General features: G+C 43.2%; 1 protein-coding gene across 6 annotated transcripts in view; it reads left to right on the forward strand.

Moving 5' to 3' along the window:
* EML5 (EMAP like 5) overlaps positions 1–14,131 on the forward strand; it is a 148,656-nt gene that overhangs the window by 130,808 nt on the left and 3,717 nt on the right. For 2 of the 6 annotated variants that reach the window (XM_072116704.1, XM_072116699.1), the window contains exons 26-39: positions 355–556; positions 804–930; positions 1,959–1,973; positions 4,442–4,520; positions 5,970–6,099; positions 6,179–6,277; positions 6,884–6,904; positions 7,078–7,251; positions 8,709–8,917; positions 9,006–9,163; positions 9,862–9,976; positions 10,140–10,328; positions 10,417–10,589; positions 10,686–10,848. In XM_072116704.1, the coding sequence (XP_071972805.1) occupies positions 355–556; positions 804–930; positions 1,959–1,973; positions 4,442–4,520; positions 5,970–6,099; positions 6,179–6,277; positions 6,884–6,904; positions 7,078–7,251; positions 8,709–8,917; positions 9,006–9,163; positions 9,862–9,976; positions 10,140–10,328; positions 10,417–10,589; positions 10,686–10,848 (1,854 nt within the window). Of the gene's footprint in view, positions 1–354; positions 557–803; positions 931–1,908; positions 1,974–4,441; positions 4,521–5,969; positions 6,100–6,178; positions 6,278–6,883; positions 6,905–7,077; positions 7,252–8,708; positions 8,918–9,005; positions 9,164–9,861; positions 9,977–10,139; positions 10,329–10,416; positions 10,590–10,685; positions 10,849–14,131 lie in introns of those variants that run through there. The other 4 variants (XM_072116700.1, XM_072116701.1, XM_072116703.1 and 1 more) reach the window with 4 other exon arrangements.

Here is a 14,131-nt window from a genome sequence, read left to right on the forward strand (position 1 = left end):
AACCGTCGGAAAAGCGTGATTCGGACCCTTAGTAAATGTGCCCCAATATCTATTAGGTGTTACCTGCAGTCCTATGTAACACCACAGATAACCCACCTGGTGGACATCGGGTGCACAACCTTAGTGAAGACCCGAATCCTCGACGAAGAACACGCCGCTGGATCGCGACAGGATCAGGTAAGTAAATGTGCCCCGTAGTGCTAACTCTCTGATTACAAATACTATAGTAAATGTTACCTACAGTCCTATGTAACACCACAAATAGCACACAGTGATAGCTCTCAAAGTACAGATAACGCCGTGCTGTGTACCATCACACAAAACATCATGAATCTTATCTTGTGTATTCTTCAGGGGCGGTTTGGTAAATTCAAGAGATATGTGGCTCACAGTTCCCATGTCACTAACCTCCGTTGGATCCATGATGACAGCCTCCTGGTCAGTGTTGGGGGATCAGATACCTCTCTCATGCTCTGGACTCATGAAGTAGAAGGACACAGAGAGATGAGACAGTGCGACAGTGAGGAATCTGACATAGACTCGGAGGAAGATGGAGGTACAGGAAAGAAAAGGAGCCTGTCTGGTGTAGAGTTAAAATTCTGTTTCTTGGAAGGCTGATGACTATTCCCACAGGCGTTTTTGCTCAGAGTTTTTAGTCCTGATAAATTCCTCTGTCTACATAACAGCCATATTTGTAAATCAGTAGCTTAGGTTCCACGATGCAACAGGGTTTTGTGGAGCTATTCTTTAGTGAGTTGAGGATTTGTAGACATGGTTATAATTGTCCTCACTTTCATTTCCAGGTTATGACAGTGATGTGACAAGAGAAAATGAGATGACGTACACCATCAAAGCCTTATCCACCAACATTCGGCCTATGGCAGGAATCAAACCTCACCTGCAGCAGAAGGAGCTGTCCCTGGATGAGAGGTAGTAATGACTGTACCTGATGGGCTACTCCAGGACTGTCTGAGTTAAAAAATAAAGGAATGGATTCTATGGAATCTTGGAATGTTCCCCAACTGTCCTTGACTGCTACAAACCGCTGGGATAATTTTGCAACATTATTTGTTTACAGGAGGAATAACACTATTTCCAGTTATGGTATGACTGTAAAGCACAGGGGTGTAACTAGGAAAAGCAGGCCCCATAGCGGATTTCTGCATGGGCCCCCCTTCCCCTTAAAAAATATTTATGCATATTTGTACACACACTTTTATACAATCACACACTTTTACACACTCATATATACACACACATACATTTATACACTTAAATACATACACATAACATTCTGCACTCACTTTTATGTACTGGAGACAAGCAGTATGAAGCAGCACTCCGGTATAAAGTGAAAAAATAAAGTGATTTATTCCACCATCAATGCGACGTTTCGCCTTATCTATAAAGGCATTTTCAAGCATCTTTTATATACTTGTACACACATACATGTATACACTCATATGCACATATTTATGTACTCATCTACACATTTATACAATAATACATACAGTATATACAAACTTGGGGTACATTCACAGGAACGTATGGGGGACGTATATACGGCCGACATATATACGGTGTGTATACGTCCCCCATACACCTCTATGGGCTCATGGCCCTGTACAGGAGCGCTACGGTGCAGCACACGTGAGGCAGGCGCAGAGGAGGGGAGTTGTTACGCCACTGGTATACCATTTCTATCAGTTGTCTAAGAGGTAATGTTGGGGGGGGTGACCCATTCATTAAAGACATTATGTAATACAGTGACAGATGAACATCTTATCCCTTGTATTGAATGTTTCTTGATAATTTCATGATCTTGTAGCCTCACATCACAGTTGACTTCTGCAATACTGTAGAGAATATTGGAGATTATTTTAAAACTTCTGCTTCTGCTTCTTCCAGTTTACCAAAAGCACTAATGTTTCTTTTTGCTTGTCTTCGCATCCTTGAAGGCAGGGAGTAGTACGGTAAGTGATCGTCAATGCACCTCAGTCTATCCTAGTTTTATTGGGGTCTTATTGACATCATCTATCTGGATAGTCATCAAATATGTAAACTATACGTCACTCCTACCAGTTTTTCCTGTCCCTTCTCAGTAAATTTTACCCTGAAATTCTGTAAGGAAAAGTACAGTGTAAATCCGGCACTCTACTATGTAACTTCTTCTAATTCTGCTCAGACTTTCCCCATTTTTATATACAGAAGTGCCTGCAAACAAACTAAGTGGGGCAGGGACAAGCCACACACAACAGTGAGAATTGGCCATGTGCCATCAGTTTTTTCATCTACAGTAAATGGTATACTTTTATTGGATCACTGCCCCCGGCTGCGGCACTGATCCGTTATAAGGTAGAGCATGTCCTTGTCAGAAGCGTTTCTACCAAAAAATGCCAGACTGACGCAAATCTGCTGTCTAAAATAGAAGCAAACATCCAGATTTACAACCAATTATTAGCTGTTCATCTGTAGGGAACCTAATTTACACTCGAACCCTATAAATAGACATGTGTCGGTTCCCCATTTTCACATGTGATCTGTGGATTCTGTACTATATGGGTTTTCATTGCTAAAGCTGACAACAACCTGTCACATATTAATTACTATAATTACCTGCTGCTCAGGTGGCCAGTAATAAACCAACTACATATAATGTATAACTTCACATCACTTTTATTCACATGATATTTCATAAATACCTAATATTTGTGTGCCCCTCCTTTGGCATCCAGACCTTAAGAAGGGATTATCCTGACTCCCATCTCACTGGCAGTGAGAGAGTCACATGATCTCTGTACATAAAATAGGTGTGGGTTCCCCTTTTGGTACCTTTTTTTGATATCCTAAATATAAGATATATCCTATATTTAGGCTATGTCCCGTGGTTATGTCATAAATACTCAAAAAATATAAACGTCAAAATCAAGAATGGATATGTTCCATATGACTGTTTGTACTCTGTAATGTAATATTATATGTCCCCAATGATTTGTAAAGGAAATTGATAGCGCTATATAAACAAAGATTATTATTAATGAATAAACTAGAGACACTTACTCATAGATCCAAGCGATGATGAGAAATAATCCCCTGATATTTTGTGTTTAGAGGAATCCCATGCCCCCGCATTTCTGCCCAAGCATATTCACCTATTTTATTGACAACTTCCTAATCCATGTTTATTTTACTTTTCCATAGGGATGGTATTTGTTCATTTTGGGTTCCTAGAATAACAACTCATTCTTCTCTTGTCAACTCTTGTGCGTCAAATGAGAACCCAATATTATTTTTCCATGCTGTAGCTAATCTCACTTATGTACCAACACTTAATATAATTTTGTGACCTAAATTTTACTTTCAGCCCTACCTTTTGTCGGTGTCAGGGATTTCTTTGGGATACATGATACTATCCTTTATCTTCTTGGTGCCTCAAATCCTCCAGACATTTAGTTTACTCAGGGTCTAGCTTTGATCAGTTGGGACCAGGTGGGATACGTCCCTGGCAGGTAACCAACCAAAAACTGCCCCAAAACATTCAGAAAATATTAAAAATTACTCATTGGTCTTGCTCTCTAGCATGGAATTGTTCACCCAAAATAACCGGAAATCCCGGAACGCCCCCATATTCATTATCTTACATGGATTGCAGTGTGGTCAATGAAAATTCTGTGGTGTGAATATAGGCTTTTACTCAAGTCAGATCCAAAATTCGTCAAGCTGCCAGTTTATCGGATTTTGGCAGTGTCACCAACATGTTTTACTTCCTATCACTGATGTGAAATGTATCCAAAACCCTGGAGCTATGCACAAAAACCGTAGAATAGGAGCAATAAAATCAGTTGCAAAAATATTCATAACCTCTACATGCAGGAGATGATTTCTATACTTCTATGTCTTCTGTCCCTCATTTCTGGCTTATTTGTAGAAGTAAGGGTCCGCTGTCTGAATATGGATATTGGCTCCATGTAGCTTCTCTCTTATGGATTTTTCAGCTTTAGTAAGGACCCTGTTGTGTCTATGTAGCGTTCCATATGGAGCTAATGCTGGGGACCAATCTAACTTGTCTTCATATTTCTAGTCTCTGTCATTCGCTGTCCTTGTGTAATTCTTATCTTTCTCTTACCTGCTGCTGTGTAGAGGTTCCAGGTAAATCTCTCTCTCAGTGTCCCTCCATTGCTGCCCACCAAGCGTTACCACATGTGAATGCCATTGACGTACCTGACCCATCATTACAGTGGAGGCCACATTCATGAAAAGCACTGCCACCTAGAGGAGTCTGAGGGCATCTGCAGACCTTTTCAGTCAATGCAGGTTTCAGTCAGTCCCTGTATCATGTTTCATGGTCTGTGCTGTTACCCCTTTATCATTCTGCAGGTCTTTCTTTTGTGTGCGATGAGTGATGGACCGACCTTTTCTTATTCACAGTTCTTTATTTCAGACCTCCCGTTAGTAGAGCATTACCGCAACCCGAGAAACTTCAAACCAACAATGTTGGGAAGAAGAAGAGACCTATTGAGGTAAGGAATTGCTCATTATGCTGTTATATTCCCATGACAACAAAAACAGCAAGGATTGGGATGGGTAATGGTTTTCGTATCCTGGTACAAGTGTTATAATTTGAACAGTTTCATAATTTGAACAGTTTCCAGTCTTATCAAATGTAAAGTCTAGACCTTTACATTTAGCTTGAGAAGAAGAGAAGAATAGAAATGTATGTGCTATTTTGTGGCACTTCAATTCAGGGAAGAGGAAACGCTGCAATTGTGCAATAAAATCAAGCGATGGACGTTTTATGCTTGTGGCGCTTCTTCTGGCTTGTTAAAATCATTTTATGTTTGCCGTACCTCTTAAACCATTCCGGGTACCACCCCTTACACGTCTTAGAAGATTGACATTATTGAAGAACTTTCAACATGTAGTTGAAAGTGACAGTAACCAACAGAACACTTATTACTTTCAGAAGAGGAAGAACGCTGAAATCCCACCCCATCTTGTTTTTCTATATTGGGGAAACCATAAAAAAATTGTTTGTGAGATTTAGGAAACATTTGAGATCAATTAAGGCAGGTGAAGGTTAACATAACATGTAAGACAGTGTCATGATGCTAACCCCAAATCACTCAGGTTTGTAGCCATTGGACATGTGCGAGCGCACAGCACTTCAAAAAGAACCGAAATGGATTTTCTTCCTTTGGCAAGAGGATAATTCCAAAATTAAATAGTTCCCTCTAGAATTAAATGTAAAACAACACTAGGTTCACAGCATCGCCTGATGAGATCATGGATATTTTATATGTGTGTTTTTAAATGTAAGTCTTATATGTGACTAGTTACTGCAGAAACCCAAAGATTTGATTGCTGACCATAACCCTCAGGGGTAACGGGACTTGGCACCAAATTATGTGTTAAGATGCATCACGTCTTCAATGAAAAAAAATTTTGCCCCCATGTTTGAATGGTTTCCTCGCTGTATAATCTATAGCAGGTTTATTTAGTCTTGCTTTTGTATTACATTTTCGGAGTGGAACCTAAATAGTGGGACTGTTGGTTGTTAGGCCGTATCATAGCTGGAGGTTGTGGCGCATGTGCAAATGCATGCACTACGTCATCTTGCGGTTGTCGATCGGCTACAATCAGATACCCACTTGTGGTCCACCAAGATAGAGGAGTGATGATATAGAGGAGAACGGGATGTATGTCCTGAGTAAGTACACAGCATAAGAATGTATCTATTGATGCCTAAGAGCAAAATGACCGTCACTTGATTTTGTTGCACAATTGTACCATTTCCTCTCCCCTGTACCTGTTTTTTTATGTACCAATAAAGGATGTGATGTGAAAAGAAACAAAGGGTTGAGTCCCTTTCTATTCTTCTATATATGTTTTTGAGTTTATATTCTGCTGTTCCCCTGACACCCATCATCCATTACTATTATAACATTGATGGGCCCGCAATTGTCTTGCAGGATTTAGTGCTGGAGCTGGTATTTGGCTATCGGGGAAAAGACTGTCGGAATAACGTGCACTATCTGAATGACGGTGCTGATATCTTGTACCACGCTGCCTCTGTTGGGATCCTGTACAATGTTGCCACAGGTATAGACACAGTGGTATGTGTAATTATATGGAAGCCTACACACATCACATCTCGCTAATGTCATCTCTGATTTTATAGGATCTCAGAGTTTTTACCAGGAACACACAGACGACATCTTGTGCCTCACAATCAATCAGCATCCAAAGTTCACCAACATAGTGGCAACTGGCCAAGTAGGTATGTTTGTACATAAATTCCAGACTAAGCCCTGCACACAGAATAATGATAACAGGGGGCCCACAATAACAGATTTATAGATTCTGACAGTTATTGTGATCTGAAATCCTGCCCCACTTTTCATACTACATTTTTCAAGAGTAACTGTGTTCAGATTTCCTGTTAAAAAATGTACAATCCCCATTTCCAGGTTTCATTACCCATGATAGTACTTAGCTGTTTGCAGTCACCACTAGGTGGAGCTCCTGTAATTTTATGCAGTTCTCACAGAAATTAAAGTGGGTTTGTTAATAACAGGATGAGGAATAAGCGTCTGATAGTTTGCTCTTGCATTATTATAGTAATACAGTCTCTTAGTGGTGAATGAAATACTATCTGAGCATTTGCACCTAATCATAGCATTCAGGGGCACTTAGATGCTGCTGTTCTCGTGATCACTGCATAGGCCTATCAGTCAGGTCCCCAGCAGTGTATAAGGTGTAAGAACCCCTGAGAATTTTCATGGGGATGAACATGACTGACATAACCCTTTGTGTTGGTAATATTTTTATCCACTACAAAATGCATAGTTATAATTACAGAAGACCCTTCATTTATGCATTTCAGGTGATGCAGCGGACATGTCTGGTAAGTTGTACTCAATGTGAACAACATCCATAACCTTGCGTCACCTTTCATTGTAATAGATTTGTATGTCCTTGTCCTATTTCACATCCTATGAAGCTTGTGTTGTATGGGTGGGATCTGTGCCTTGTTGTTGCTTTCTTTACAATGTTCTTTATTCCTCCTGACATTCTCAGCTTCGGCTCCTTCCATACATGTATGGGATGCAATGAGTAAGCAGACCCTCTCTGTACTTCGTTGCTATCACTCCAAGGGCGTATGTTCAGTCAGTTTCAGTGCCACCGGAAAACTGCTTTTATCTTTGGGACTGGACCCAGAACATACAGTCACCATATGGAAGTGGCAAGAAGGTATGTACCAAATATATAGGATAGCAGATAAGTGCTAGGCATAAAGGAGGGGAAGGATTGGTTAGTGAGAGAACATGGTACAAGGGGTTAGAACTGTGTACAAATAAATGTTAGAAAGGGGCAGTATGTGTAGGAATGAACAGTGTATATGATGACTACAGGAGCAGATGAGTGGTAGATAAGAGAATTACTGAGTAGGAATGATTGGTAGATAAGAGAATTACTGAGTAGGAATGATTGGTAGATAAGAGAATTACTGAGTAGGAATGAATGGTATATACGAGAATTACCAATTAGAAATGAATGGTATATAAGAGCATTACCAAGTAGGAATGAATGGTATATAAGAGAATTACCCAGTAGGAATGAATGGTATATAAGAGCTTTACCAAGTAGGAATGAATGGTATATAAGAGAATTGCTGAGTAGGAATGAATGGTATATAAGAGAATTACTGAGTAGGAATGAATGGTATATAAGAGAATTACTGATTAGGAATGAATGGTATATAAGAGAATTACTGATTAGGAATGAATGGTATATAAGAGAATTACTGATTAGGAATGAATGGTATATAAGAGAATTACCGATTAGGAATGAATGGTATATAAGAGAATTACCGATTAGGAATGAATGGTATATAAGAGAATTACCGATTAGGAATGAATGGTATATAAGAGAATTACCAATTAGGAATGAATGGTATATAAGAGAATTACCGAGTAGGAATGAATGGTATATAAGAGAATTACCGAGTAGGAATGAATGGTATATAAGAGAATTACCGAGTAGGAATGAATGGTATATAAGAGAATTACTGATTAGGAATGAATGGTATATAAGAGAATTACTGATTAGGAATGAATGGTATATAAGAGAATTACCGATTAGGAATGAATGGTATATAAGAGAATTACCGAGTAGGAATGAATGGTATATAAGAGAATTACCGATTAGGAATGAATGGTATATAAGAGAATTACCGATTAGGAATGAATGGTATATAAGAGAATTACTGAGTAGGAATGAATGGTATATAAGAGAATTACTGAGTAGGAATGAATGGTATATAAGAGAATTACCGAGTAGGAATGAATGGTATATAAGAGAATTACTGAGTAGGAATGAATGGTATATAAGAGAATTACTGAGTAGGAATGAATGGTATATAAGAGAATTACCGAGTAGGAATGAATGGTATATAAGAGAATTACTGAGTAGGAATGAATGGTATATAAGAGAATTACTGAGTAGGAATGAATGGTATATAAGAGAATTACCGAGTAGGAATGAATGGTATATAAGAGAATTACCGAGTAGGAATGAATGGTATATAAGAGAATTACCGAGTAGGAATGAATGGTATATAAGAGAATTACAGAGTAGGAATGAATGGTATATGAGTGGGTGGAGGAGCAGTTTCTCTGCATCTAATTGATTTGCTTTATGTGCTCCAGGCTCCAAAATTGCTAGTAAAGTTGGTCACAACCAGCGCATCTTTGTGGCTGAATTCCGTCCAGATTCTGACACTCAGTTTGTGTCTGTGGGGGTGAAACATGTTCGGTTCTGGACCCTGGCAGGCCGGGCACTGCTCAGTAAGAAGGGGATGCTGAGTTCTATAGAAGATGCCAGGATGCAGACCATGTTGGCTGTGGCTTTTGGAGCTGTGAGTAGCATCTTTGTTCATTTATGACATTGTACTGGAAACACATCTTTCCTAGACCCCTGAATTACAAATCTTTTCCTTCCTGCAGGGAAACCTGACCTTTACTGGTACTATCAGCGGGGATGTCTGTGTCTGGAAGGATCACATATTGTCCCGGATTGTGGCTAAGGCACACAATGGACCAGTGTTTACCATGTATACCACCCTGCGTGATGGGCTGATTGTGACCGGGGGCAAGGAAAGACCGTAAGTACTTTGTACAGAGGTGCCCTGAAGCCCATTATTTGGTCTTTCCTTCCCTCTCAGCTGCATCTTGTGGGGTTTTTAGCTTGTATTGACATTGCTGCTTACTACTATAGGCAGGTCCTTGCCTTTTCCTCCTCCTAAATGGTTGATAACAGGAAGCAATAGACCAGTGATGGCGAACCTTTTAGTGGCCGAGTGCCCAAACTGCAACCCAACACCCCCCTTATTTATTGCCAGGTGCCAACCAAAAGCAGTAACTTATTGCTCCCTGTTCTTTAACAACTTTGGATCATATTGGCCTCCAGAGGACAAGATGGAAAATTTGCATCATTGTAGCTTCTTTTTAGTGTCCCTCTGTACACAGATAATCGTGGGGCCAGCAGAAGGTCCTCCAAAGATATTTCGGCCCTTTCTACTCATTCTCCCTCTTCCTACAGTCCCAAGTAACAAAGTAAGTATCACTTGTATATATGACTGAAAGCAGCATCTTTTAAGTTGCTTGGAACTGCAGGAAGATTCTTTGAGTCCTGTCTGGTGTGCTGGGGCGAAGGCCCAGGTGCCAATAGAAAGAGCTCTGAGTGCCGCCTCTGGCACCCGTGCCATAGGTTTGCCACCACTGCAATAGACTGTACCTGCAGGTATGGTGTCCTGTTAATGACTAGCTGTTTTCTTGTTTGCTGTATCATAATTGTGTCCAGATCCAAGGAGGGCGGCGCAGTGAAGCTTTGGGACCAAGAGCTGAAAAGATGTCGTGCCTTCAGACTAGAAACTGGACAGACAACCGATTGTGTGAGATCTGTCTGCAGGGGGAAGGTAAAATTTTTCTTCTTGGCAGACAGAACGATCTTTGTACTGTAATGTGTGAAATGGTAAAAAGCTTGTGGTCCCTCCTCTATACACTAGGGCCATTTCTCATCACACTCCCCTTTCCCTGTGTATAGGAGCTGACATCTAATTCTCTGTCCTCCATCTTCAGGGTAAGATTCTAGTTGGAACCCGGAATGCAGAAATCATTGAAGTTGGGGAGAAGAATGCGGCATGTAACATCCTGATTAATGGCCACATGGATGGACCTATCTGGGGATTGGCGACTCATCCGACCAGAGACTTCTTTCTCTCGGCTGCAGAGGATGGGACTGTCCGGTTATGGGACATTGTGGACAAGGTAGACATACCACAGTAAAGTCTTCTGCATCTGCAGACGATGGTGAGATTATATTAATTTTACAAAAATGATTTTCTTTTCATCACAGAAGATGCTGAATAAAGTGAATCTGGGTCACGCAGCTCGTACTGTCTGCTACAGCCCTGAGGGAGACATGGTGGCCATCGGAATGAAGAATGGAGAATTCATCATTTTGCTTGTGGCTTCCTTAAAGATTTGGGGCAAGAAGAGAGACCGAAGGTCAGCAATCCAGGATATCAGGTGAGATCTTGTGAATGATGCAGCTGCCTCAGCAATGGCAGCACATTTGGTACACAGTGTGTGTACAAGAGCTGACGCTTCTATTTCCATTCCTAGGTTCAGCCCGGACTCTCATTACCTGGCAGTGGGATCGAGTGAAAATGCTGTGGATTTCTATGATCTTACCATAGGTCCCTCACTAAATCGCATTAGTTACTGCAAAGATATCCCCAGCTTTGTTTTGCAGATAGACTTCTCTGCGGATAGTCGCTATGTGCAGGTACTGATGATTTATCTCCTGTTCCCCAAACTGCTGGTTCTTATCTGAGAATCAAAGAATCTGGATAGATTGTTGTCAAAAACCAATTGGTAGCACTGAAGACAAGCAAAAATATATATATCCAGGCTGAAGTCATTTCCACTGTTGAACCTCTCCTTCCATTGCATTAAATGACAACCCTCAGTATGTCCAGAAGAACCATAAAGTTCTGCTCACCCCAATAAACATGAAAAATAGATAAATGGAAGTGCTCCAGTCCAGAAAGAGACCAAGAGAATCCAACATCAGGTATAAAAATTCATGTTTCTTTAAAGGGAACCTCTCATCATGTTTTCACCATTATACCTAATGACAGGTTCCCACAGAAGTCTTCTCACTGTTTCTTAGTCAGTTTTTATTATAAAAATCCATATCCTAGCTTCATTAAATCAATTTTTTTTTAAAGAAGCTGGCACCTTGCAGACTCACCAAATCACATTGGGGCACATTTACTAAGGGTCCGAATCTGGGTTTTCCGCCAGGTTTTCCGAATGTTACCGTTTTGCTCCGAATTGCCCCGGGTTTTTGGCGTACGCAATCAGATTGTGTCGCATCGGCGCCTGCTTGCATGCGACGAAAAACGGGGGCGTGGCCATCGGAAAACCCGACGGATTTGGAAAAATTGTGCTATTTAAAAAAATAGTATGTGGCCGCATTTGTTGCCGTACTCTTTTTCTATGGCATACTTGCCTGGCGGCTTGGAGGTCACTAAGTATTGAGGTGGATACAGCCTGTTTATGCCTCAGCTCCAGAGAGGTGACCAATTCGAGTGCTAACCACATTGTATGTGCTTTTTCTACCTTAATGCGAGCACCAGGTTTGATGAAAACCTCTTGGATGGATCCCTTGAGGGTTTCCCATTTTGTCAGTGCGGAAGTGGAGTCCAACGCGTGGCCTGAGGTGAATTGGGCAATGGTACGGGTGACCTCTGTGGTGCATACCAGGTTCAGGAGAAGGGACTCATTAAGTCTCCACAACCATTCTTTCCTGTTGAGGAATGGGAGTGTGAGTGTACAGTAGACCGGAGCATGATCGATTAAGACAATGGGGCTTATTTACTAAGGGTCCCGTGGCTGCATTTCTGTCGGGTTTTCCGACGTTTTCGGGGATCGTGCCACTGGGACAGGGATTTAGGAGGGGATTGTGTTGCACGCGATCGGATTTTGGCGCATTGGCGCCAGCTTTCATGCGTCAGAAATCGGGGGCAGGCCATCGGACGATCCAAGTGATTCGGACAGAGTGCGGGATTTAACTTTAAAATTGTCTTGTAAGCCATGCACTTATATGCACCGGGAGGAAGATGGTGAACTCCGGGGGACCTCAGCAGGGAAGCGAAACATGCAGGATATCGAGCGCACTAAGTAAGTGAATCACGGCAGAGTGCAGGATAGTCGGACACTCCGGATCTGGAAACGGGCAGGACCGGGTAAGTACATGTGTCCAAATGTCTCCAATGGAGCAGGACATTAGCCATTGAAGCGCATTATGTTGAATAAGGATATGATCCAGACTGGTGTAGACCCCGTGAGGGGGGGGGGGGGGGGGGATCTTTAGTCCCTGTCTGATGGATGTTGCAGCCTCCAGGCATCACGAATCAAGAATTTCAGTAACAGTAGAGAACAAAGATGCAGGTTGGACAGACAGGCTTTTTATGCGCAGATTGTTGTGCCAGCTTCTATTTTCTATATCGCCCATATGTTGCTGCAAGCTTGTATTTGCATTTGATGATGCTGAAGGGTGTTTTGCATGACCTCCAGACCCAGGTTAGTAGAAAATTGTGCCTGATCCAGGTCATCTACTTTATCCGCCAAAGAAGTAACATCAGAACGCCGGCTTGACGGCATTCGGCTAGGATTTGAGAAGCAAATATCAATATATCCTCCTTGGTGGAGGAAGGATAGTAGAGATTTGATGTCCTACACTGTGAGGAGTCTGTCCCCTTGATGGGCTGGGAGTGGGATCCCTGTAGCCGGAGCGAGACTCTTCACATGATCTAGTAACCCTTGTGGTTAACACACTTGAGCACCATCATGTCTGACAAATGGCAAATACAGAAATACTATGGGGCACATTTAGTAAGGGTCCGCGGACCGCATTTCCGCTGAGTTTCCTGATTATTTCCGTTTTGCGCTGCATTTAACAGGGTTTTTGTGGAAAGTGATCAGATTTTGGCACAATTCCATGGAGCCCCTCTCGCCCCTAGCCTCCCAGCCCAGGGTTCCCTGGTCACGGATAAAGCCACCCTGACTTGCCCCTTTGGAAGTAGGAGCTCTTACTTCCATGGGCATTATTCCTCCCCGGGACCTACAGCCAAGTGTGGCCGGGTTTCGAGCTCCAAACTCGGCTTGCACCCGGTCGCGAGGGGGCTCCCCTCCGCTCCGGGAAGGGCGCCCTCCAGCGGGCAGACGAGGGTACTTCTAGTCTGCCCGAACTCCATGGGGCCCCTCTCGCCCCTAGCCTCCCGGCCCAGGGTTCCCTGGTCACGGATAAAGCCACCCTGTCGAGGTCGGTCTAGGGTCCGGTGCCTTGCAGGAATCACGCCGGGATCGTGAGGCCCGCCGCGGCTTAGCGGAAAAACTCCCTTTCCCGGTTCTCTTCCCACCCCGGGAGCTCCCGCGGCCGGGAGACGCTTCCACGAGGGCGGCCGCGGGAAGGCGGTCATGCCGGTCCGGGAGAGGTACCACACTTTGAAAAATTTTCACACTCCAGGTCACCTCCGAGCCGGGACCCGCTTCCATGGGCTCGGCTATGGGAGGAGGGTTTTCCCGGTCGTCGCCAAAGAGGGCTGTTAAGCCGCCTCTCGGGGCAGAGCTCGTCATAGGCAGCCACAAGACACCAACGGGCATGGCACCTCGCCTCCTACTTCCATGGGCATGTTCCTCCCCAGGACTTGCCGCCAAGTCTGGCCGGGGAACAGTGGCATGTGGCCGGATAGGCCGAGCGGCTGCTCCCGCTGACTTGCCCCTTAGGAAGTACTAGCTCCTACTTCCATGGGCATTATTCCTCCCCGGGACTTGCCGCCAAGTCTGGCCGGGGAACAGTGACATGTGGCCGGATAGGCCGAGCGGCTGCTCCCGCTGACTTGCCCCTTTGGAAGTACTAGCTCCTACTTCCATGGGCATTATTCCTCCCCGGGACCTACAGCCAAGTGTGGCCGGGGAACAGTGACATGTGGCCGGATAGGCCAACTGGCTGCTCCCGCTGGCTTGCCCCTTTGGAAGTACTAGCTCCTACTTGCATGGGC

The sequence above is a fragment of the Engystomops pustulosus genome, chromosome 7, assembly GCF_040894005.1.
Source record: "Engystomops pustulosus chromosome 7, aEngPut4.maternal, whole genome shotgun sequence".
NCBI lineage: Eukaryota > Metazoa > Chordata > Amphibia > Anura > Leptodactylidae > Engystomops > Engystomops pustulosus.